The 27139-nt window shown below is 42.0% G+C and overlaps 1 protein-coding gene across 4 annotated transcripts in view; it reads left to right on the plus strand.

Annotated features, from left to right (window-relative positions):
* Positions 1-12001, plus strand: part of TJP2 (tight junction protein 2) — a 78060-nt gene extending 66059 nt beyond the window's left edge. For all 4 annotated transcript variants that reach the window (XM_067569292.1, XM_067569291.1, XM_067569289.1 and 1 more), the window contains 11 exons: positions 823-1033; positions 2293-2480; positions 3640-3735; positions 3850-3929; positions 5282-5492; positions 5956-6056; positions 6526-6738; positions 7108-7218; positions 8320-8655; positions 9198-9283; positions 11082-12001. In XM_067569292.1, coding sequence (XP_067425393.1) covers positions 823-1033; positions 2293-2480; positions 3640-3735; positions 3850-3929; positions 5282-5492; positions 5956-6056; positions 6526-6738; positions 7108-7218; positions 8320-8655; positions 9198-9283; positions 11082-11247 — 1799 coding nt within the window. In that variant the 3' untranslated portion in view covers positions 11248-12001. The remainder of the gene's footprint in view (positions 1-822; positions 1034-2292; positions 2481-3639; positions 3736-3849; positions 3930-5281; positions 5493-5955; positions 6057-6525; positions 6739-7107; positions 7219-8319; positions 8656-9197; positions 9284-11081) is intronic.
* The last annotated feature ends 15138 nt before the right edge of the window (positions 12002-27139 follow it).

The raw sequence follows: 27139 nt of genomic DNA on the forward strand, positions 1-27139 counted from the left end.
AAACAAAGCCTGGTTTCAGCCCTGGGTGGCATGGCTCAGGTTACCCCCCCCCACACCCTTTCCTCCCGACCCCCACATCCAGGGCTGCAGCCCTCAGGCTTTGGCCCCACCCATCCGGGGTGGCAGAGCTCAGGCTCAGTCTTCGCTCTCTCCTCCAGGGTTTGTCTAAAGGGGGTCGCAATGCAATGAAGTTTGAGAACCGCTGCTGTAGGGGCATTGTTGTCAGATGTCAGCAAAGTGAGGAAGGGCTTTTATCCATGAGGCAATAAGGGAGTGAGAGTGAATTATTTTAAAATTGGAAATAGAAGGAGAGGGCCAGGAAAGCTGACAGGGTTGCATGAGGAATCTGAATTCAAATGTCCAGTTGTCTGCTGCTGACAGTGGTTGGGAACACTATGGATGCAGATCTTGAGGCAGGAAAACAGTTTCATGTAGCTCTGCGGTGCAGCACACCCCTCACTTCCATCGGCTGACTAAAGCAATGATGTTGACAAGTTTCAGAGTGAACCAGGTGGAATGAAGGGTGGGAGGTGGGAGAGCTTTAAGGGAATAAAATGGAGGCAGGCATAGGGAATATGCCAGTTCACCTTTTCTTTCCCACCCTTGGGGTAAAGGGGAGGAATGTTGAAGTTTTGTGGACAGAATAACAGCTTAATCGCTCCTTCACTAACCTTACAGTATTTAAGGTAGTAGACCTGAAGTGCAGATGAGTAAAACACAGCCCATGGAATACTGTCAGAGCAAGGTTTTGGGCATCTATTTTGGGGCATCAAGACAGATAGCAAATAGAAAAGTTAAACTAACTGATGTCTTGTCTTTCAGTGTATAGAGACATAATGGCCTGTGGCAGAGGGGATTCATTTTTCATAAGGAGTCACTTTGAATGTGAGAAGGAATCTCCACAGAGTTTAGCATTCACCAGAGGGGAGATCTTCCGAGTAGTTGATACACTATACGATGGCAAACTGGGTAATTGGCTGGCTGTGAGAATTGGAAATGAACTGGAAAAGGGCATCATTCCAAATAAAAGCAGGTATGTTGATTTCCTGCCCTCCTACCCAAAGTTTAAAAGGAGATTTTTTTTCCACCTAACTCACTTTTTTGTCTTACCCTATTCACCATTCATATAACTCTGATTTATTTGGGGGAGAAAGGAGGGAAAAAGAAACTGGACACCATCTATCCCTCAAGCAATCACATTCATAACACTAGTGTATGTAAAATTAAACTATGGAATTGGTTGGTAATAGCTGAGCAAGGATGGCCTTGTAGTGAGGATATCGGACTCAGACTTGAGAGATCTGAGTTCTAATCCCAGCTCTGCTGTAGACTTTCTGTGAGATCTTCGACTAGGTGTGCACTTTTTCCATTCCTTAGATCTCCATCAGCCAAATGGGAATAATGCTATGGCAGTGAGAGGGGAGAGGGTAAGAAATTAATTTGCATACGTGGGGTGCTCAGGTACTACAGCAATGAGTGCTATAGAAAAAGCCTCTAATACTTTTCTGTATGCTTCATGTTTTTAGGGAAAAGTGTGTTGTGTCTTGACAATTTTAATTGTGTTTGTTCTTTGAAGTACTAAGGATGCGTGAACTGTTGTGCAAATATTTTTGCTAAATGTGCTTTTACAAACCAAAGCTAATTCAGACAGATCCAGAAAAAGTGCTTTATCTGATGTGTTTTTAATGAAGATTTTTCAAGTGCAGCAAAGTCATATCTAAGTGGTATGTCTTTTAATATAGTCACAGTTTTATTTTAAGAAAAAAACTCAATTCTCCTATTCAAAAGTTCCTAAGGTTATATGACTTTACAATGTACTTCAATTATGTCCTGCTTGGTTTTCCTTTCCTATGCAGTGCAGCTTAGTCTGCTCCTAGTTATATTGATCTGACCAAGGGGGCTTTACCTTTTGGACTCAATTTAAGATATCTTAGGAAGAGATGACAGGGAGCAGGAGGTGGTCATTAGGCAATTTGCCCATCTGCACATACACCGCCTTTTCTTTGAGCAGCCACTTGGCATACATTACATTTGTCCTTTGCCTTAGCAGCCAGTGGACTGATTCGTGCACAACAAACCTTGCAGATGAGGAAGTCAGAGTATCTGTCTGACATTAATTTTGCCTGTTTCAGGGCAAGAGTCCCTGGATACCCCTCCCCAGATTGCCTACTTGCTGAGTTGTCCACTATAGACACAAATTCATATCCTGGATTCTGCTGGGGTTCTTCCTTTAGTGTGATGTATTTTCCCTTTATTGCATTTTTCAAATGGATTCCATGCTGTTTCTTTCAGAGCTGAGCAGATGGCCAGTGTTCAGAATGCCCAAAGAGATGGCTCAAGTGACCGGTCAGATTTCTGGAGAATGCGTGGTCAACGATCTGCAGCGAAAAAGAACCTGAGAAAGAGTCGCGAAGATCTGACAGCTATTGCATCTGTTAGCACCAAGTTCCCAGCTTATGAGCGAGTTCTGCTGCGAGAGGGTTAGTGAAACTTTACAGAACCGATCACCTATTCGCAGCTAGCTATTCTTGCCCAAGTGTTACTGTCATTTATGTGGCAACCTAATAAATGTCACCACCCAATTTGGGCTTTAGGCTACATTTAAAGTATAACAGAAAATGGTAACATCATATTCTCCTAGTCAAAATTCTAACTTCTGAGTGCAGCTATTCTCTACTCTAAAAAGTGACACTGTGGACACTGCTTCTTGGAAGTCCATGGTTGGTTCTTCACTTCTACATCAAATTTGCTCACTTCGCAAGTAAAAAGATGTGTAGTGGTGGTGGTTTTGGTTTTTTTGTGGCCAGCCTTGCAAACATAACCTGGGTTGTGAAAGTCAAGCTGGTTTCTTTCTGGCTCATTTATAGACACCAGTAATAATGATTTTTTTAGGAAAAATACAACCCTTAGTTACACTGGTGCAATCCTATTGCCTTTAATAGAGTTGCCTGGATGTAACAGAGGGAAGAATTTTGTCCCTGCATGTATAACTTAGCAATAGTTCTGCTGATGTTGCATGAATCAGGATAGTTTTCCATTCTCCTGTGTTGTGTTGGTTCTACTGTGCTAACAGGAATAAAAAGTAGTAAAAACATTTCAGAGGTCACCAAGCAGTGATATGGTCCTCTCCCACTGGCTTACAAAGATCATGATTTTACTTGCTGTGGCCTCAGAATTATAACACTGTTTCAGCTCTTTGTTACTGTAAAGTGCTCTGATCCTGTAGGACTTGTAGTTCACTGCAGGACAGACTAGTGAAGTTGTACGGTACATGCTCAAATGGTAGAGTCCTCTCAGCCGTTCTTGATTCTGAACAATGTAAAGGATGTGCTAAGCTTTTCTTTTTTTCATTCTTCTCCCTTCCAACTTTTTATAATTGGGGGGTGAGGGGTGAACCCTCACTTTTCCCCATTGGTAAATAGTACAGGAAATCCCTTCACATTAGAATCAAAAGATGGGAGGGGAACCTTGTGTGTGTGAGAGAGAGAGAGAGAGAGAGAGAGAATATATAGCTTACAGATACTTCCTGGATATTGGTCTTAAACATTAAATCGAGCCTTTTATGCATGTTTATTTCAATACATGTTGCCATGGTGATTTTATATGTAAAGACTTTCTCTCTAAATATTTTTCTTTCAGCTGGTTTTAAGAGACCTGTAGTGATATTTGGCCCCATTGCAGATCTAGCGATGGAAAAGCTGTCAAATGATTTACCTGATCTATATCAAAGTGCCAGTAAGTTATTCATTACTTTTTCTTCAATGGTTTTGCTCTTCAGCATTGAATGTTGGGGGAGAGGTAATCTGAACGCTCATTTCACAACTGAAAAAAAATCTGTTGTCATTGCAGAGACAGAACCCAAAGATGCAGGTTCAGAGAAATCAACTGGCGTGGTGCGTTTGAACACTGTGAGGCAAATTATTGAGCAGGTAAGTATTTCTGTTCGGAAAACAATTACTATTAAAAGAAGGTGGTTTATTTTTTTGTTCTTAAAAACTTGGAGAAAGAATCCTAACATGTTACAATGCAAAAAATAAATGTGTTAATGTTGATTCGAAATGAAGGCAGAACTATAGGAAAACGGGATCATCAGTCTTATTTGATTTTTCTCATTTCAATAATTTCCTGTGAATGTGAACTTTGGAGACAACATTAGAGATGAGCCCACTTACGTTAGCAGTGAATTTGGCCCCATGTCAACCCAATTAAAATGAACAGTTCTTTAAAAAAGCTATTTGTGGACTAGCCTAAATTTAAACGACACCAGGATCTTGAACAGAGCTTGAATGTACCAGAATGGCATCCGTGCTCTACTTTCTATGGGTACACCTACACTGCAGGTGAAGGTATAATTGTAGAGCAGGTATGCATTTTCATGCTAGCTTTAACCTAGTTAGCATGGGTAACGAGTAGTGAAGATGGGGCAACCCAGCATTAGCCTGCTGTGGACTCTGGTTAGGTACTTGAGTAGTTAGTCCGGGCTGAAGTCTGTGCTGCCACATCTTCACAACTGTTGTTACCCATGCCAGCTGGATTAAAGCTAGGGGCAGGTATGCCTACCTGTGCTACAATTGTGTCTTCGTTTGTGGTGGAGACATACCCTATAACAGCCAGGGACACCTTTACCTTCATCCTAGGCTCCAGCTGCAGTTGTGACTGTTTAAAAAGTCAATATTTGACAACAGTTGCCACCTATGTACTTGAAATAGGAAATAGTTTTTGTAACTGTACAGAATGTCAAAAAATGTTGACTTTTTAAAGAAGACCACTGGAGCTCTCCAGGGATGGCAGTCAGGAAGCCTGAGGAAGAGAGAACTGCTGTTGGCAAAAGAAATATGTGCCAGGGATGAAATGGTAAAATTCCTATTGACTTAAGTAGAGTCAGGGTGTCACCCCAGAAGCTTTTCCCAGAGTGGAGTTTGCATGGAAGAGGCCTAGTGGAGGATATTTGCTTTAAGTTTTGGCACTATAGGTTAGAGGCTGAAACTAGCTGAAAATGTGAGCTCTGTGTCCTGGCTACTCACTCAACGTGAATAGCAGCCCAAATAATTGTGAAAATAATTGTGGCGAGGGAGGATGATGGGGGGGCAGGTTCACAATAGAGAAATGAGGAGGGTGGGAAAAGAAAATTGGCACACAGATAAAAGGAAGATAAGGAAAACAACATTCTGGTTGTGCATTCTAATCCTTAGGCTCTTCAGCTTTAGTAATTCTAATAATTTCAGATCATCTCCCCAACAGGAGGTTTTCCATTATCTTCATATCCTCTTCTTGTTAACAGAATAAACATGCTTTGTTGGATGTGACTCCTAAAGCAGTCGACCTGTTGAACTATACACAGTGGTTCCCAATTGTAGTATTCTTCAACCCAGACAGTAAACAGGGTGTGAAAACTATGAGACAAAGGCTAAGTCCTACATCTAACAAGAGTTCCCGGAAGCTTTATGATCAAGCAAATAAGCTGAAGAAGACTTGCCCCCATCTTTTTACAGGTAAGCAGGAATCTGTCTTCCTAGGACAGTGATGGATGTAAGAGGGAGAATATGTGTGTTTTGAGAAGCTAAATTAATACAGTTCAGAGCAAGAGATCATCTTGTATTATAAACTGTGGTCATGTGTAAACGCTTCCTAGATTCTTAGGAGTTCACAGTCTTGATATATTTCATTATAAAAGAAATGTTCATATTGAACTTTACTACTGTAATAAAACTATTTATGAAAAAGTAAATAATGAAAGGAACTGACATTTACTCAGCATTTTTTCCCCAAAACCAACAAAAGTGCAGACTTTGTCCTTGGAAAGAGGTCTTGTAAAAATGACCGTATAATTTTCTTGCATTATCCAAAACCTTGTCACATGGAAAAGACTGGATAAAGTAGGTGCTTGAGGTTTTTGAATGAATAGAAGAAAATATATGAAAACAGTAATACATATATTTTTTAAAATGTCTACAGCTACCATCAATTTGAATTCAGCCAATGATAGCTGGTACGGTAGCCTCAAAGATACGATTCAGCAACAGCAATTTGAAGCAGTATGGGTATCAGAAGGAAAGGTATGTGGTCAAACAGTTTTATACTATACGTGCCAAATTGTATTTCTGTTCTGGGAATCATTCCCCTTCAGCAGCGGTCAGATGGCAAACTCATCACCCTAAATACCCTTCCTCCCCTCCACACAGACACAAAGTCGTACAAATGCTCATTTTGCAGTGGGTAACAAAGAAAGAAGAAGGGTTTTTTGTTTTTGTTTTTGTTTGTTTGTTGCTTTTTTAAAGTACAAGATAAATGTTCATCCTCTTTCTATAACTTTATCATGTTGCTCCTCTTATTAAAACTGAGGCATATAGCTGCCGCTAGGGCATACATATTAACTTTTTATTGGAGCTATTTTCATGTTCTTGGGAGAGCCACAATTCTTGTAGTTTCACTTGCTTCTGTTTCTTATGTGTTGTGTACCATAAGTTGTGTTACTGTAAACTAAAATGGGGAGTAAAGTCCAATCTAATCCTTCCACTTTTATAGATGGAAGGAATGGATGACGACATGGAAGATCGCATGTCGTACCTAACTGCTATGGGTGCTGACTACCTGAGCTGTGATAGCCGTTTGATCAGTGACGTGGAAGACACAGATGGAGAAGGAGGTGCATACACGGACAATGAGCTTGATGAGCCATCAGATGAACCAAGTGTTTCATCTATTAGCCGGTCTTCTGAGCCTGTGCAGCATGAGGAGGTAAGATATTTGGACTGTTGGCAAGACAGTGACTTCCTGAAAGTGATGTGTATTGTAAAATGGTAATAGAAAATGTCCCTTCTAATTGGTGCCTGAGAAAAATATGTGATTCCAGCTGCAGAATTATGTTGGCTCTGGTACAGAATTATAAAGGCATGTTAATTTTAGCATAAAAGTTATGCTGCTTGCCTAACTCTCTAGTTTCACTGATAGTGTCACCTGGAGTGCTGATGTTAACTTTTACTGGGATAGTGGTCATGTCATTGCCAGTCATTTGGCTACTGGTAACTGGCCCAACAAGGCTAGACTTAAACAAGTCAAGAATTACTTGAATATTCTTGTGATTAACTTCTTCTTATATTTTCATAGAGTATAAGAAAACCCAGCCCAGAACCTAGAGCTCAGATGAAAAGGGCTGGTAGCAGAGAGATACTTAGAGATCCCAGCCCACCTCCAGCATTCAAGCCTGAGCCACCTAAGGTAATTTGTGGAAATCAAATTGAAGATAGAGTCCATCTTTCTAAAGAACCCACCTGGTGCTATACATCCTGGGCTATGTTTCTTTTAGTAGAGTGACCAGCTATTGGAAACTAAAATGCAATTTAAGAGGAGCAAGGAAGGGGAGTTGACAAAAAAGAAGATTGTGAGCTGTTGGAATTGCTTGGCAGCTGGTTGGGAAGGGAATTATTGAGATTTAGAAGTCGTACCATGTGTTTCATTAGAGGATTTGGTGACCAGTGTTACTAGCTGGAAAACTACCCATTTCTCTCCTGATCTCTTCCCCTGAGGAATTCTGGCACTCTTGCTCCTTTACCAAGCCCAAACAAAGATCTTCCTGAGCACCTCAGCTGAGGAGAAGTTCAGGCACACCTTTAAATCATCCCTCCTTCATGATTTTAATAAGCTCTCTGCTAGGAGCTGGTTCAGAATGGCACTGGCCTGTTAGGAAATCCTGTTGGCTTTTTTTTTTTTTTTTACCTTTAAAGTAGTAATGCTGAACTGTGTTCCGGTGTCATTTCAAGAAAGGCACTGCTGCTATTAATGAAATCCTGTGTCTCAACCCTCTGGCTTTCTTCATGGAGCTAGGCACTGCCATTGGTCTGCATTGCGCAAAATACACGAGACAGTTAATGTCTATTCTTTCAAGTATGCGTTGGCAATAGAGGTTGGGCGAGTTAGCAATACATGTCAATGAGATGAAGATTGAAGGGAGAATCAGAATGTGTCCATGTAATAGTCTCAACTCGGAAGAATATTCTCCTCCATATAATCCAGAAAAACCTTTGCTCTGATTCTTTCTGTTCTTTCTCCTTTCCTTACAGAAATCTTTAAAGAATGAAATAGACTGTTCAGATTTTACTGCTCATTATAACATTGCATGCTGTGTAAGATTTTATGGGACTAATTCTGTCCCTATTCTAGTCAGTGACCAAGCTCCTATATACTTAAATACTCAATGCTCAGATCCCTTCTGGACAAAATGCACAAGCAATATAAACCAACTTCAAATGAAAATATTCATCTAAAGATGCTGAAGTTGCTGCCTATGTGTAAACTTCAGTGCATTCTTAATACCTACAGGGTAAACTACAAAATAAAGAGGATCTATATGACTTTCCCAAGAACTACGAATCCAGAACAAATAGCTCTAGCATTGTCAGCAATGAGACTTCAGCTGTGTCATCCAAGGTAGCACCTCCCCCTGTTTCTGTTAAACCTGCCTTTGGGCGACCTATACTGAAGACATCTCAACCAGCAGTTGTAGTCGCAGAGGAGGAGGAAAAGGCAGAGGAAGTTGTAAATGAAAGAGAGAGTGCTCCAAAATCTGTACTGGGGAAAGTTAAAATATTTGAGAAGATGGATCACAAGGCAAGGTTGCAAAGAATACAAGAACTACAAGAGGCACAGAATGCCAGGGTATGTAGAAAGCTACTTTTTCAGTCTGTCCTGTATATTTATTTAGATATAATAATACAAACACACATTCTGTGCTCTATGTACCCTCAATATTGAATTAATTCATTAAAAACAAAAACAGCAACACATTTCTCCTTCTCCTTCCAACCCACCGATATACCAACCAGCAGTCAGTATATACAAGTCTGTATATACAGATTAGGAATCAAAATTGCATCACATTTTTCCTATAAATATTTATATTGCTGTTTTTGGGGAAGAGTAGGTGGGGAAATATGGATGTAGAATATGTTCTGTGTAGAGGTTTCCTATAGTAGCGACTGTAGGTTACTGACTGTTCTTTTTTTAAATTTCTGTTACTTTGGCAATACAGTGTTTTAGTTTTTAATTTTAAGTATCTCATTATGGGAATAGGAAAAAAGATCTGTCATCCATTTGTATTTTAATTACTTTACAGAGAAAAATGAGCTACATTGGTCAGTTTAAGATCTCCTGATTGTATAAACTGAAAGGCATATTTTTTTCTTCTGCTCCTTTTAAAGCTTGAAATAGCCCAGAAACACCCAGATATCTATGCTGTCCCTATCAAAACACAGAAGCCAGACCAGAACTGGCCCCAGCCCATGAGGTAAGACTGAGCCACTTTAAACCAGAAGAGTATTTTCTATTTACTATGCCAGGAAGAGCAACCTGATTATGCAGCTCTTACTCATGCAAGTAATGCCATCAAGCCCTGACACTCTGTTCAGTGCTCTACCAATGATTCCTGAAATTCACACTGTGTCAAAGATGCTAGGCCACAAGGCTGACCTGCCTTTTACAGTATTCTCTTCTGCAATCTTTTGGGATCTTTCCTTTATATTTCTTTTTCAGACTGGCCCATAGTATTACTGCACTTGAATTACCCAGAGAGAATTGCATAGACATCGTGTATTACTAAGAGATTCCCAGTGCCGGTTCAGTTTGTGTCTCGTAATTAGATGTACACACAAGATCACTTGTACTTCAACCCTTCAAGGTTGTCCTTTATGTGGCAAAGATTGGATTGTTGTTATGCTGTACTAATCAATAATGATAGTAATAGGTTTGAAAGTGATTTGACAAGTTTCAGGATTTCATTGGGACTACTTGGGGTATTAGGTGGCATGCAATGTCAGTAAGGATGGTAGAGTCTAATTTTACACAGTCCATTATTAAATGCATTTTATGGGTGAGGAAGGGGAGATAGTGAGTCAGTACATCAGGAGAAGAACTATGGGCCAGATCCAAAGTTCACTAAAGTTAATGGGAATGTTTCCGTTGAGTCTGGTAGGTTTTGGATTAGGCCCATCTTGGTGCCTTACTCCACTCTATTATGCCTATTCACTGGTATGACTTGGACAGTCACCTAAGCAAAACCCTGCCACAAACAATTTGAAGGAGATCTGTTTTGGTTTTCATTTGGAAATCAGCTAGTTCTTCTCATTTGTAACTCTTTGGGGGATTGTGAAGGCGTAATGGATCGTGGGTGTTTCTTTTTTTCAAAGTCAGTTCCTTTAGTGGATTAAAGTATAATCAAATTGGGAAGGCCTCAAAACAATCACTGCAGTATTTTCTTGATGACTTTATTATTGCAACATTATAGGAATTGTAAGCTTATAGCATCTGAGGTTTTTAGGGAGGAGTAAAATATTTAATTTAGCCAAATATGAAGATAAAAGAAACAAGCAACAGACATTTTAGAATGTATGTTCTTAGGTAATGTAATTAAATTGGCCAAACTTAAACAGCACTGTTGCTTTATTCTAAGTCAGTTATTCAGAATCTTAAAAGAATGTAGGGAAGAATGCTTCCTCTTGCCAGTGTTCAGTATGGGGTCTAAAATGATAGCTTGAAAATCAGTGAAATCCCCCTCCTTCCCTATGTACAGAATTATTAATGTGCTATGTGGTGCTGTTTATATTTTATACAAATAATTAGCACTACTACCTATGCAGCATTTTTTTAAACCACTTAAAACACTAGTTCCCTGTATCAAAGGGGCTTATCTAACTTTTAGAAATGTTCGTGAAGCCTTTGAAGGAGTGGAGATGTCTTTGATTAGGAGATCCATGTAGAAAGCTTTCAGGAAAGGAGAAGGGTGCTTGGCATATTGGGAGCAGGAGGCTGTTCAGAAATGTGAACCAGCATGAAGCCAAGAGAGGAAAGATTCCAAGAAGTCAGTACAGAAAGGATGTGGAGTAACAGAGAGAGCAAGGGGAGGTGGAGAGAGGGGTGTGTGTGTGCAGAGTGCTGATGGACAGGGTCATGGTTAGCCTTGCTAGTATAATTGGCATGTCCTCATATCTTAGTGAACAGTTTGCAGTTGATTACAGGTTTCTGATCTTCCACTTTTCAGAACAGAAATTGCTGACATCTTTGTTTTGTCTTGTTTTTTGCTGTGCTAGTTCCAGACCTCCTGAGCCTCAGAAACCCCCTACCAGGCCTTACATAGAAAAACGAGGAAGTTATGGCAGTGATGCAGAGGAGGAAGATTACCGTCAGCAGCTATCAGACCATTCCAAGCGCGGATATTATGGACAGCCATCCAGATACAGAGACACAGAACTATAGAGTCGCTAGTACGTGCATCTGTAATGCTGTTTTGAGACTCTTTTCTTTCCACAGCCAAAATGGAGCTCAGGTTAGATATAAAGTTATATATTTGTTGGAGGTCATAGGGCGCTCCACGTGAACTTGGACATATCCACACACTGGAACTGGAGGACTTACTTTTTGAAACTATTTGTTTGAGTATCTAAGAAAAGAAATCACTTTTGCCTGAATGTCGTTGCCTGTTTTATAAGGACCAATACCTATTCTAAAGCTGTTATTAATTCTTGGTATTTTCATATTTTAACGTTTATTAAAAAAATTAAACTTTTTCTCACATTTAAAACTGCCTTTTTAGACTGTTCTGCTGTTATGAAAATGTGATCAAAGACATAACACTTCTTAATGCAAAAGAACTAAATTCAAAAAAGTATTTAAAGAACTATAAGTGCCTTTAACAAGAAGCATCTTAAATTTTTCATATTGATATCTGATACTTGTGCAAAGCCATAATGTAGTAAAGGGTATTTTACTCTGTTGCCTAACTTTTGTATCAGTTTCATGGCTCTGATTTCCCCAGCATGTTATTTTTCTAAGTTAATAGATTGGTATACTGCTTTTCATAAATATTGACTGTACAGGTGAAAGGTGTAACTTTGTAGACTGGCTGATATGAGGCCAGGAAGGTTGAAATTGAGAAAATGATGTAGAAATTCAATCAATCATGTCTTTAAATTGACATGGACCACAAAATAATAAATGGATATATTCTAGACAGACATCTCACAACTATATTTATTTCAAAAAGTAAATATTTTGATAACGCCTTGTACTTTTTTTAACTATTGCATTTTAGGTGCTTACTTGTTTTAGGGCCTAGTCTTGTATTATTGAAATCAGTGGGAGGTTTGCTGTTGATGTCCTCGGAAGCAGATTTAGCCCCTATTGATCTTGCGTAGTGTTCTGAAGCTCCCTATCTTCAACATGCTGACTCGGGTGGGGGTAGGTGTGTGGGGGAGAGATACAGTGCTTCCATGAGACTTTAAACATGTAAAGCTTCAACCTTAGAGCATTTTATTTCTCTCTCTGCTCCACTGGAAGAAAAAATAAATAAAAAAAGCTTAGAGAGATCATAGAAAATCTGTTTCTTGCTATATAAAATTTTCACTTACCTGTCGAAAATAGTCAAATTTAAAACACACCAAAATATAACTTCTGTAGTGTTAGGCATGACATTTCAGACTGTACAGTTTAACTGCTTTACTAAGGAAATAAACCAAAACAATATCAGGTGGGGTGGGGTGGGTATTCCTGTTTAGGGTGGATGGTTAGCTCAAAACTTAAACAAATAAAAAATGGCCAGTGGTGAGTTAGTAAACTCTCCTGTGGTGAGCAGAAGGGCTTAAGCCAGAACTCTGCAGAATTAAAGCTTCCATTTAAAGGTTTGGACTGACTAAGGCTTTTATAACACAGTTACTGTTGTATCTGAGCACCTTTCATAACTATCAATTCATTATTTACAGTCCCTCATGTGTTCTAATTTAATGTAGCGCCCTCTTTATAGGTAGAGGAAGCCCATAACTATTAGTGTGGTTTTTCTGAGTCTGAAGTCAAAAGCCTTTGTTTTATACAGCCTCAGACACCTCAAAAATATGAGGCACTATGTACAACCCCACACAATGCCAGTCCAGCCCAGTTAGTACAGTATTTGTATTATTTATATATAACTTACAAAAAATTACATTAAAAGAATGTTAAGGCTGCAAAGTCAAGCACTCAAAAGTTGATATGTCATATTTACAGTTGCCTGTACAACCCTTGTGTGTGTGCATTATGAGACAGTCTTTAATTACATGATCACATACTATTTTTTCCACAGGACTTCTGCCTCATTCAGTGCACATGCTGATCCTAATCATTTTATCCTAATCATTCAGTGTTTCACTCCAGGCCTTATATGACCCTACCATTTATTTACTTTTATGTTGGATTCAATTTAGTTTTCATTGCCTCTGATTCAGTGTTCTGTGGATTTTGAATGGATGATGACCAGTAATGAAGTTGTAGAAGCTGACTGAGGAGCATGGGAGGCCTTCATAGCTGAGTAAGCATCCATTAAGTCTTTTGGTGCTCAGAAAGATGAGGTGGTTTGGTTTTTTGGTGCCCAGTGGACTTTTGAGAGTTATGTACCATACAGGTGCATTTCCTCTTTCCCTCCCTCCTTTCTTTTTTGGCACAAACATGATTAGGGATATGGAACAGCTTCCATATGAGAAGAGATTAATAAGAAGGGTACTGTTCAGCTTGGAATAGGGGCAACTAAGAGGGGATAATGATAGAGGTCTGTAAAATCATGAATGGCATGGAGAAAGTGAATAAGGGAGTGTTATTTACCCCTTCATATAACATAAGAACTAGGAGGTCACCAAATGAAATTAATAGGCAGCAGGTTTAAAACAAACAAAAGGAAGTACTTCTTCACACGATGCATGGTCAACCTGTGGAACTCTTTGCCAGGAATGTTATGAAGGCCAAAACTATAAACAGGGCACAAAAAATAACTAGATAAGTTCATGGAGGATAGGTTCATCAATAGCTATTAGCCAGGATGGGCAAGGATGCAACCACGTGCTCTGAGTGTCCTTAGCCTCCGTTTGCCAGAAGCTGGGAGTGGATGGATCACTCAGTTATTGCCTGTTATGTTCATTCCCTCTGAAGCACCTGGCATTGACCACGGTCGGAAAACAGGATACTGAGCTAGATGGATCATGGGTCTGACCCAGTATGGCCATTCTTATGAAAGGGGCAGAGATGGCAAAAAAACTTGGTGTGGAGGATAATGGGATTTGAATTTCTTATTCTCTACCATAGCAATTGGCTGCCCCATTGCATGCCCCACCTCAAGATCTGCCATTACATCCAGAAACAACGGGTAAGCACATGAGCTTCATGTTTCGGCTAAAATGATCAGCAGTAAAACATTTACTTGTTGACTTTAAATTGTCATCAGACTTTAGTGTTAACAAACCATTGAGACGAATGGGGCAGTTCAGACCTCTGGGAGTATTGTTTCAGACACTCTGCAGATTCAGTTTCTACTTTTATCCATGAGTTTCTGGCTGGTTCATGTTCTGAACATTTTTCTTTGTAACAATGAGGGATAGAAATTTAATTTTTTTTAATGCAAATTTCAGTTCAGGAGAAGAGTTATTCAGTAGATTAAGCAGCATTGAAATTGGTCGGCTAGTTTCAACAGAGGTGGAGTGGGTGTAACTGAGGCCAGAATTTGACTCCATTTTCAGTTCAAAGCTATTTAGTTCCCAGGGGATGGGGTTCAGAGACAGAATATTCATCAGTTTGCTGGCATAATGGAGCTCAACTACTATACAGATGGAAAGCTTTTGCAAGAATTATGATAGATATTATTGTGAGCCTCAGTATATTGGATTATCTTTTGTTAAATACATAATTGCTATTTAATTTGCTTTTCTTATACTGTAGCCAAGATTTAAACTGGAAAATCCTAATTATTGCAAACTATGCACACTTATCTTTACTATTGTTTTCAGGGTCCTGCTTATCTCAGCAGCTTCTTTAGACTCTAAGAAGGTTAGCAAAATTAAGGGGGAGAGAGGTGTCAAGTGATGACCTTGAAAAATCCTGCAATGCCTGTAGAGAAACTGTTAGAAATTTTTCCCCCTACATTCCATTTTTTTCACCTCCCTCTCCAGTTAGGCTATTGCCTTGCTAGATTAGTAAAAATTATTAAATGTTTATTGTCTTATTCCACCTGATTTGCAAAAAGGCTTTTAACCAATTTTAATATTTTTAAAAATTGTTTACCTGAAACTTCTAATATGTCAATACATTTTGGCCTGAAAAGGTGAAGACTGCATGCTGACTTTATAGGAATAATTAACAGAGAATGCATTAAGAGGAGTCTGATGCAGGAATATGAAGAATACATGAAAACAGGTATTCATTTCTTCAAACAAGAATTGCTATTGTTATGACTGAGATAGTTGCCTGGAATGTATAACCAATTATTCTGATATGCCATGCAACAACAGAATGATTGAGGGGTTCATCTTAACGATGTCTTGATATTTCTGTGATGGGGGAAGTGTCAATTTTCCTTTAGCATAATCAAGAAGACAGTCGTCATATTGTTTGCAGGACACTACTCCAGCCAGATAATCCTTACCACAAACTGAGATATCCTTGGCAGTCTGCAGATAGGTTAAGTAGCAATTCTCCTACCATTGACATGGAATGTATAATTGCACGACAACAGCACTATAGGTCAGGTTGAAGGTGGTGCTTTAATTCTAAACCCCAAATTTTAGTTATTTCTGAGTTCCCCAGAAATTACCCATTAGAAGTAAAGTTTCACATGCTTGAGAACTCCCATTTTAAAAAAAGGGAAGGAGAGGGACATTAACACAGTTTTTATAACGAGGCAGCTGCGCTGAGGAGCACTCCAAGGGATTATGGCTGCTCCTAAGAGACAGCCAAGCAAATCTGCTTCGTGCCTCAGCCCCCAACTTCATGAGCAAGGGGCCACAGGGTCCCTCTTTTTAAGCCAGGATGTCCCAGGTTTCCTTGTAAGACTTGCCTAGGTGAAACCCAGACAGGTTCAACTGCCAACTTTTAGCTGAAGGCTCAAACTTTGCAGTCCTCCCTTTGACTCCCTGGTTGTCTCTGCTGCAGCTGCATTTTTTGGCCCACGTTCTCCTGTTCGGCCAATCAGGAGCTAATCCTTGTACTCAACTTGCACTCCCCACCATGAGATCCCTGACAGTGGGGGCTGAGGGAGGAGTCCAGGGCAGGAAGCACTGATAACTAAGCCGGGGAAAGGGAGGTGGGTCGCCATGACGCACGGTGACTTTATCATTTATACCACAGCTTCTGAATAGGGTGCCCAGCCCAGTCTGTGAGAGAGGTTATTGGGAAGGCAGAAGGAGAATGGGTGGATGGGGGAGGGTACAGAACAAGGGAGAAGGGGGGGAAAGAGGGAGAAGTGAAGGGCTGAGGGAGGAGAAATAGAAATTTAGGGGGAATTTGTGTAACTAACTCTGGACGGAAAGAATTGATGAGAGAGAAAACACTGACTGGGAGAGGAGGAAGGGGAGAGGGGAATAGACAGAATGGCAGGAAGAGTTATACATTTGTCTGGGGGTAACTGATGGATTTGGTTAGTGGGATGCCCACTTTGGCCCTTTAAAATTTTCATTAAAGTCATATGTAAATGTATGCATTTTTCCCAGGCTTTTTGCTACACCCGCTATAGGCAGATCTAGTAGCTTCTCAGACTTCTGGTTTGAGGGTTTAAGGCTAAGCCATTTCAAGGGATGTCCTTGCTGATCATTTCCTCCAAGAGATAATCAATATCAGGTAGAGAAGCACACATGGCTTACCATTTTATTCAGGAGCAGTAGTGTTAGAAAGAATTGAAGAAGAGTATAAAATGGCTGGAAATTGCAGCCTTCTGACTTCCTCACCAGGCTTTTCTTATGCACGTACGACACCACTGTGTGTTATGACATACCATACATTTGCACGTTTTGTGCACAAGATTATCTGTTTGCAGATAAATATTTTGCAAGTCAAACTTGGGACACCAGTGTTCCAAATTTAGCCCACATAGTACAGATATAATTGGATATTGTTAGCTCCATTTGCTAAAACAGCAGGATTTAGGAACAAGTTAAGCACTCCTTTCTTAGGTGAAATTCCCATTCCAAATAGGAGTCCTATGAACTGAATAGGGCTCTAATCATAATATCGAATCTTGCAGGCTAAGAAAAGGCTGGAGAAGGCCCTGAAAATAACAGAAGTGATGCAGTCTATTACTAGATGCAGGGCCTTGCACATCAAGGGTCTTTTGGGGAGTGGAGGAAGGGGGTGGGAAGAATGTACTCTAAATCTGCTACTTTGCTAGGGAGAGAGGATTGTTGCTAAAACTATCTGAGTTACTGTATGTTACACTCAGTTTAACAATGGACTCTGGAGGCCTCTGCTGCCTCAAAAATATTAAAACACATCTTGAAAAAATGGAGACTTCTCTGTTTTTCAGAATAGTAGAAAATAAGTTTTAAAAGTTGGATTTTGTTTTAATAATTGGCCACACTTTCTGCAGACAGAACAAAGGTGTTCCCTCAACCCCTTTTTTTGGATGGCATATATCAATTCAAGTATGGAAAGTGAATTCATTAGCCTGGAAAACATTACCTGTGTCAATGAAGACATAAATAAATAGCTGAGACTGAGTGAAATGATTTATCAGATTAATAGTGGAAAAACTAAAACTAGATGCATCTGAACAGTTGCCAGTCCAATTCACAGAGACACTAACTGGAAGTGCTATTCTGTAATAATCACACTGAGTATGGTTTTCAAGGCCCACACTGCAAATCCTTGCTACTGGGCCTCGCACTTACTGCCATGCGTAACCCATTGACACCAGTGGGACTATCCACGTTAGTAAGTACTGTGCCTGGTTGTGTTCGTAGTTTCAGACGCTAAGGTGAAAAATGGTATAGATAAATATTGATACATCTGTAATAAACATCCAGAGCATTCCCAAATCTCACTGAAGTCAAGCATTATTAGAAAATAACTGTTGATAGGATTTTGAAATTAATGGGAGTTGTGAGGGCTCCGGCCATGAGGGCTACTCTTGATAAGAGCTTGCTTTTCTCCTATTTATACTAGCAGTTGTGACACTAAGGAACCCTGTATTCACACCCTGCACACTGTTGTAATACTCTTTGTGCAAAATATGCCTTGTGAGGTATCATTCGAAAAACTAATAAGTCACTGATCATTAATCTTCCGTGATGTATGTATGCGGTGGGTATTAAGAGTTATGAATATATGCTGGCATTATGACTGAAGTGTGTGTAAAGCAGGTATGTCCAGGGAATTGTTAAACAGATCTGTCCTACACAAAGGAATGTGTGTTTACCTCACTTTACCTATTGTCAGTAAACAGGACCCTCAAGACAGCAGGGAGAGGCAACGGCAGGAAAGCTGAACAATTTGCATTTCAGCAAACACAAGAGGGGGAAGAAAGAGCATGGAGCTTCTTTCACCACCCGGCTCCATGACACCTTCCTGACAACTTGAATAAACATTACTTTGAGGGTAACTTCAGGGGAATCCATTTCAAAGATTTACTGGTCTATAAAGACAAGGGACATGAACCTCAAGTGCTAAGCAATGAATCAACTGACAGTATATTAGGGGTCAGCAACCTGTGGCACACGTGCCAAAGGTGGCACGCATGCTGACTTTGAGCGGCACGTGGCGCCCTTGTCGGAGCCACGCTGCTCCCGGCCCCAAGCAGCACCGCATGTCCCACTCCCCTCCCTCCTGCCAACGCAGCCCCGCCCCTTCTCCACGTGGGCCAAGTGGCGCCCCAGCCGGGAGCGGCGTGGCCTCTGCAGGAATGGGCCCGCAGACACACTGCTGTCACTGTCGCCGGGAAAGAGTCCGCAGACACATACCCCCCGCCACCACTGCTGCCGGGAATACATCTGCAGACCTCTCCCCACCGCCACTGCAGTACTGGGAGAGGGGCAGGGGGAAGATTTGGCACAGCCCTTGCTGAAGGTTGCCGACCCCTGCTGTATACTATATTATAAGAGTGTATAGAGTGAGGTCTTTTCTGAAAGCTAATGACACGCACTGGTGATTAGTATCCTTGTGAAATCTATGTATTAACACTATGTGAGGAAATATGGATACTTAATGATATTATATTTTAAAGTCTGTGGCCAAACAGGAAGGAACAGCTTCCCTCCCAGACAGGAGGGAAGCCAGCTATTGACTTGTCTGCTATAGAAATTAAGCATGGTGGAATCAAAAGAATGAAAGTCCTGTTCCCATCCAGGGGGATGGGAAGAGCTTGTAAGCTGAGGCCTGGTCTACACTGGCAATGGAGGTTGACATAACGCCACTTACGTCGACCCCCTAAAGTATGTGTCTCCACTGGCATGTAAGTTCAGTCAATTTAAAGCATGGTAAAAGTCGACCTAATAAAACCACCTCTGCAAGTGGCATAGCGCTGAATTCGAATTCCATGGGTCAAATTTGTGTCAGTGTAGGCAGAGCACAACATAAATTGACGCCATCGGCCTCCGGGAGGTATCTCATAATGCCCATTGTGACAGATCTGGACATTCACGGTCTGCTGTAATGTGGCCACGTACACTGGAAATAGCTCCTCCCCTCAAGCCCTGGGAAATTTTGAATTTCCATTTCCGGTTTTGACAGCATGGAGAAAGCTTTGTAGCTGAACTGCTCATGGCGACTGCATGGCCCAAATGTGCTCCAGCTTGGAGTTGAGCAGAGGTCTTGGATCTCCTTGGTCTGTGAGGCGATGAGTCTGTTCTGGCTCAGCTCCAAGCCAACAAAAGAAATTTAGATATCTACGAGAAGATACCTCATGGCATGTTGGAGAAGGGGCACAACAGGGACACACAGCAGTGCCGTGTTAAGATCAAAGAGCTGAGGCAGGCTTATCAGAAAACTAGGGAAGCTAATAGCAGTTCTGGCTCCTTGCCCAAAACATGCCGCTTTTATGAGCAGCTGCATGCAATTCTCGGCGGTGACCCCACCACTGTGCCACCACTCAGCATCGATAACTCCGAAGAATCCCAGTCCAGGACGAATAAGGAGGACTCTGTGGATGAAGAGAATGAGGATGAGGAGAGTGGGGTATCCATTGGAGTTGCAGCTAGCAAGGGACGTGAAGGGGAACAAAAAGGGTTTCTACAGGCATGTTGCCAACAAGAGGAAGATTCGGGAAAGTGTAGGCCCCTTAAAGAAAGAGGGAGGCGACCTAGTGACGGAGGATGTGAAGAAAGCTGAGGTACTCAATGCCTTTTTTGCCTCTGTCTTCACAGACAAGAGCAGCTCCCAGACTGCTGTACTGGGTGGCACAGAATGGGAAGGAGGCGAACATCCCGCAGTGCTGAAGGAACAGGTTCAAGACTATTTAGAAGGATTGGACATTCACAAGTCCATGGGGCCGGATGCAATGCACCCGAGGGTGCTGAGGGAGTTGGCTGAGGTGATTTCAGAGCCATTGGCTATTATCTTTGAAAGCTCGTGGCAACAGGGGAGGTCCCTGAGGACTGGAAAAAAGCAAATATAGTGCCCATCTTCAAAAAAGGGAGGAAAGGGGATCCGGGGAACTACAGACCGGTCAGCCTCACCTCAATCCCTGGAAAGATCATGGAGCAGGTCCTTAAGGAATCCATTTTAAGGCACTTGGAGGAGAGGAAGGTGATCAGGAACAGTCAACACGGATTCACCAAGGGAAAGTCATGCCTGACCAACCTGATTGCTTTCTATGATGAGGTGACTGGCTCTGTGGATGTAGGGAAGGCGGTGGATGTGATATACCTTGACTTTAGCAAAGCTTTTGATACGGTTTCTCACAGTATTCTTATCAGCAAGTTAAAGAAGTATGGGTTGGATGAAAGGACTATAAAATGGATAGTGAACTGGCTAGAGCATAGGGCTCAACGAGTAGTGATCAATGGCTCCATGTCTAGCTGGCAACCGGTCACAAGCGGAGTTCCCCAGGGGTCGGTCCTGGGGCCGGTTTTGTTCAACATCTTTATTAATGATATGGAGGATGGGGTAGATTGCACCCTCAGCAAGTTTGCGGACGACACTAAGCTGGGGGGAGTGGTAGATACCCTGCAAGGTAGGGATAGGATACAGAGTGACCTAAACAAACTGGAGGATTGGGCCAAAAGAAATCTAATGAGGTTCAACAAAGAAAAGTGCAGAGTCCTCCACTTAGGAGGAAAGAATCCCATGCACAGCTATAGACTGGGGACCGACGAGCTGGGCAGCAGCTCTGCAGAAAAGGACCTGGGGGTAACAGTGGATAAAAAGCTGGATATGAGTCAGCAGTGTGCCCTGGTTGGCAAGAAGGCCAATGGCATATTGGGCTGCATTAGGAGGGGCATTGCTAGCAGGTCACGGGAAGTGATTATTCCCCTCTATTCGGCATTGGTGAGGCCGCATTTAGAATATTGTGTCCAGTTTTGGGCCCCCCAATACAAAAAGGATGTGGACAAGTTGGAGAGAGTCCAGCGGAGGGCAACAAAAATGATTAGGGGGCTGGAGCACAGGACTTATGAGGAGAGGCTGAGGGAACTGGGCTTGTTTAGTCTGCAAAAGAGAAGAGTGAGGGGGGATTTGATAGCGGCCTTTAACTACCTGAAAGGGCGTTCTAGGGAGGATGGGGCTAGGCTGTTCTCGGTGGTGGCAGATGACAGAACAAGGAGCAACGGTCTCAAGTTGCAGGGAGGGAGGTCTAGGTTGGACATTAGGAAAAAGTTTTTTACTAGGAGGGTGGTGAAGCACTGGAATGGGTTACCTAGGGAGGTGGTGGAATCTCCATCCTTAGAGGTTTTTAAGCTGCGGCTTGACAAAGCCCTGGTTGGGATGATATAGCAGAGGTTAGTCCTGCTTTGAGCAGGGGGTTGGACTAGATGACCTCCTGAGGTCCCTTCCAACTCTAATATTCTATGATTCTATGATTCTCCCTGAGAGCCAGGACCTGTTCATTACCCCATAGCAGTCCAGCCACACACAAGACAGCAGGACTGATAAAGATGCAGGGGAAGACACACTTGATGAGTGTGTGTGGCAAATTTTTTTTTTTTTTTTTTTTTTTTTTGTGGTGGTTCTGTCCCCAGTCCAGCTTCTTAAAAGGAGTTTGTAATTTTGAGGAGAGGGTCTTACTGGGTGGTGGCAAACTTCAATGGAGGGTTACTTGCGGAATAGACTATTATGTGCAGAGGTATGCTCTGAGAATCCTGTGTGGATATCTCAAGGAAACTTTCATGTAGGTAATCTGTTAACCTTTGCAGAAGGTTTCTGGGGAGGGCAGCCTTATTTCATATGCCATGGTTACCTACCAAGGATACTTTTTCCCTGCCACTCTGCTATTAAATGAGCAGACATCGCAGAACACAACATAGCAGCATAAGGGCCAGTCCTGTTCCCGATGCTTGCAGCAAATCTTCTCTTTCTGCCTGTGTTACCCTCACAGGCAGAAAGAGACTGATATCGCTCATGGTCACCTAGGGAAGATGGCGCAAGTTTAAAGTACCCAACCAATACAGTCATTCCATTTTATTCCTCTGCCGTGGATGGGGTCCCTGGGCAACTCCCCGAGACTATTCCTAGTCTAAGTACTGTTGCAATGGGCATTATGGGTTGGGATACTGGTTGCCCTATGTTTTCTGCCGCTACAATTCACCCGCAGTGTCCTCTAATCTGTTCTGCCCATCTCCTCCTAAACTGGTCTTTGGCATGTTACAGGGGAGCCTGGTGATCCCTCTCCTTGCTCAAGTGTAGATTGTGGATTTTAGTGCTAATGAAGCCTCTCTATAACAGATGTAAGGGCCCCTTGCTTACCATGTCTGTAACACCAGCCCGACCCTTCTGAGATGTACAGAAAGGAATGCGGGTCTGGCTTAGCCTTGTGAACATGAAGGGGAGTTCTTTTTACATTGTAACATTTCCTTTACTACTTTGGGTCAGCTAACAATGGCAACTTTGTGCTGTGCTTATCTTACAGAAGACACCTCGGCCTTCGGCCCACCTTGCTGAACTCCAGGTGAAAGACTTTCCCAGATTAGGAAGCAGAGGTAAAAAATGTGGGATGACATGTTCAGCAAACTAATTAATGCCTCCGTGGCTGCTGACACAGACCTCAGAACCTGGAGGATCATAGAATCACAGAACATTAGAGTTGGAAGGGACTTCAGGAGGTCATCTAGTCCAACCCTCTGCTCAAAGCAGGACTAACCTCAGCTAAATCATCCCAGCCAGGGCTTTGTCAAGCTGCAGCTTAAAAACTTCTAAAGATGGAGATTCATATTAAAGATGTTGAGATTCCACCACCTCCCTACGTAATCCATTCCAGAGCTTCACCACCCTCCTAGTGAAAAACTTTTTCCTGATATCCAATGTAGACCTCCCCCACTGCAACTTGAGACCATTGCTCCTTGTTCTGTCATCTACTACCATTGAGAACAACCTAATGTTAAGTTATCCTCCTTTCCCCCCATTCAAAGGGTCACAAATAAAACTTTGTAGCATTAAAAACATCTGTCTTTATTCATTCATAGCTTGGGTCAGGAGAGAAGGGGAGGGGGCTGCTGAAGCGAGGGTGGGGGTGGGAAATAAAGGCACAGCACAGACATACATTACTGCAGTTCATTGCAAAACTGGTTTTTCAATGCTTCTCGAAGCTGAAGCACTCTGCAGTTGGCTCTGAGCGTAGCACTGAAATCTGGCTGCTCAAAATTTGCAGCCAGCCTATTAGCCTCCATGGCCCAAACCTGGGGGAACTTTTCCCCCTTCATTTCACACAAATTATGGAGCACACAGCATGTAGATATAACTGATGGGATGTTCTTTTCACTGATGTCAAGCCTAGTAAGCAGACATCTCCATCTGACTTTTAAGTGGCCAAATGCTTAAGTGACCACCATTCTACACTTGCTGAGCCTGTTATTGAAATGCTCCTTCTTGCTGTTCAGGTGCCCAGTCTAGGGCTTCATTAGCCAGGGGAGCAAAGGGTAGGCAGGATCCCCCAGGATCACTATTGGCATTTCATTCCCCAATTTTTATTTTTTGGTCAGGGAAGAAAGTGCCTGCCTGCATCTTATTGAACAGACCTGAGTTCCTAAAGAAGCACGCATCATGCACCTTTCCAGACCCACACTGATGTCAGTAAAACGTCCCCTGTGATCCACAAAGGCCCGCAACACCATTGAGAAGTATCCCTTCCGGTTTATGTACTCTGTGGCAAGGTGGTCAGGTGCTAGGATAGGGATATGCATGCCATCTATTGCCTCCCCACAGTTTGGGAACCGCATTGTGGCAAACCCATCCACTATGTCCTGCACCTTTCCTGAAGTCACTACCCTTAGTAGAAGCCTATTGATGGCCCTGCACACTGCATCACAGCAGCTCCAGTGGTGGATTTATCAACTCTGAACTGATTCCCAACTGCCCGGTAGCAGTCTGGGGTTGCCAGCTTCCACAGAGCAATGGCCACTCGCTTTTCCACCATCATAGCTGGTCTCAAGCGAGTATTCACGTGCTTCAGGGCTTGAGACAGCTCCGCACAAAGCTCAAAGAAAGTGGCCTTTTGCATACGAAAGTTCTGCAGCTACTGCTCATCATCCCACACCTTCATAACGATGCAATCCCACCAATCTGTGCTTGTTTCCCGGGACCAGAACCTGCACTCCACGGACTGAAGATGATGTGTGACAGCCTGCAGCAAACGGGAATTGTTCCGCTCTATGGCTTGGAGCAGGGCAGCCTCAGTAACATTGCTATTTCCGTGCTGCAGCTACTCTCTTTCCTTTGAAAATACTGCAGGATAAGTCATGAGGTATTTGTGATGCTCACAATGGTAACGCAGAGCTGAGCAGGCTCCATGTCTCTCTGGCAACAGTGTGAGCGTGGAATAGAAAAACAGCGCAAAAAGCATTTGTAGTTTGTTTGGGACAACAAGGGTGGGGGAGAGAGCACATTGCATCATGGGAGGACGACAAGCTTCCCAAAAGCCTCTGTGGCTAGTTGCACTGTGGGATAGCTACCCATGGTGCAGTGCTTTGAAAGTCGACCCAAGTGTGGCAAGTGGGGATGCAAGAGCCTGGCGCAAGGAGCGTGGTGTGATCACGCTCCTGCGACTTCTAAAAATCGGTAGGTGAAAGTAGATTTAAAGTAAATCAACTTCAGTCTGCAGTGTAGACATACCCTGAGAAAGATGCGTCCTTCAACCAAGCAGGGGTCAAAGTGTGTGGAAACTGAAGGTAGATGAGAAATTGTCTTAAACAATGCCTGTACCTTGCTAAATTAAGTTTTAGATGTATGTTTTCACTTTTATTTGCTTGTAACCCTTTTTAACTTTATTCCCTTTACTTGGCATCACTTGACCTATGTCCTATTGGTAGCAAATGTGTTTTATAAACCAACTCAGTGCTGTGCTTAAATGAAAAGGTGTCTTTACCCCAAGTAAGTCATTAAGCTGTGATGTGCTTTTGTGTCTTTAGAGGAACAAACAGACCTTATCATTTCCCTGAACTGCCCAGGAGAGGTCTGCACATTACAGAACACACAGTTTTGGGGAAATTCAGAACTGGGACCGTGTTGGGGTCACCTTGCCGGTTATAACCAAGGCCGATGGAAGCCAGAGTGGGGCTGTAGACAAGCAGCTGGGGTCAGAGCTGCTGAACCATGGCTGTCTAGCACACACATACTCAGTGTGTAACCTGCATGCTTCTTGGCTGGCAGTGAGCATCCCAGGTTGGGAGCTACAACAGCAAAGCACTGCTAGGCATCCAGACATGCAGGGCATGTGGTTACACAATGCCTTACTGATCTGGATTGCACCCTAGACTATCACAGCAGTGATGTAGCACTTTTAATCTTCAAAGGACTTTACAATCACTTAAAATGATCGTCCTGAAGAATCATACCTAGTATGAAAATTAATCCTTTTCCCTCCAGGGCATGCCCCCACAGCTCAAAAAGATCTCCCTGCTTTTTTTCTTTTACTCTCTTTTAAAGATCTTGCATTGCAATAATTGAGGATGTCTGGCTGTCACTCCTTCTAGAGCTCTGGAAATTGCCCTCGGAATCACTGTGGATGCTTATAAAACTTCTTGAAGGTAAAATTGAATTCAGTGTAGTAAAACTATCTGTTTCAGTCTTATGCCCCAAACCTGCAGCTGTCTTCATGCAAATGGACCTTTGTCCCTGTGCAGGATCATGACCTATGTACAGAAGCAAACACTCATTAAACAGAAATTCTGATTCTAAGAATGAAGGCCAAGATTTTCAAAAGTGACTGACAATTTTGGGTACCTCACTTTTGGGATTCTCAACTTGACACCTTAAAGAGCTCTGAATTTCAATAAGTGCTGAGCACCCCCCTCTGAAAATCAGGCCTTTTTAAGGTGTCTTACTCTGGACACTCAAAAATGAAGAAACCCATGTATGTTGTATCTTATTTGGTTTTGAGGTGCACCATTTGAAATATGCCATCTTTTGGCCACTTGAGTGGGTTATGTATCTGACCTAAGCTCCCTTCATGGACTCAATTTCTGGACTAAAAGAGAACAGATGCTCCAAAGGTGTATTGATTTCAGAGGGGCTTCATGTAGGCACAGGGTTCTGCCCATGCAGGAAAAAATTGCAAGACAGGAGTCTAAGATGATATTCCAGTGAATTATTATCCCTCTTCTTAGCTAGAGAAACTGAGGCACAACAGTTAGATGATTTGTCCAAACTCTCACAGCAGATCAGGGAGGGAAGCAAGATGTCCTGATTTCTAATCCTTTTTTTCAAATCCCCAGACAGCACTTATTTCCTATATATTATGTCAGTTGTCATTTTGTTTTCAGTTTTTAAGAAAAGGAGAAAAGAGTTGTCTGCGTCTAGAAAAGTCTCAAATCAGGCAGGGTCTCTCTGAAACTGTTCCATGCTTACATTTGATTTATGTCAGGAATTGCAACGAAGTAATGTTATATCCTGTTAATAAAGTTCTATATTTTAATCTTTTTTTATACAGACCTAAAGTTGTTCTTTAAAGTGTATGTCTTGTTTTAGAAATGTTTTTGAATATATTTAATGGTTAACTTATTATGAGCATGATGCTTTATGTAAAATATGTTATGCATTTTTAATTGCATAGTAACGGTTCCAGATTCTGGTCACAGTGAAATTAATCTGATCTTGAGAGAGAGATTATATCAGCATGTAACTCTTAGTGTAGGCGTACCTTTTGTCTCAAGAAAACATAACAAGTATCATGGCAGATTGACCTAACTCAGTTCTCTTTAAAGGAATAAGATATACTGGT

This window comes from Emydura macquarii, unplaced genomic scaffold, assembly GCF_026122565.2.
Source record: "Emydura macquarii macquarii isolate MOO-44397 ecotype Brisbane River unplaced genomic scaffold, CSIRO-AGI_Emac_v2 contig_2897, whole genome shotgun sequence".
In the NCBI taxonomy this organism is placed as follows: Eukaryota; Metazoa; Chordata; order Testudines; family Chelidae; genus Emydura; species Emydura macquarii.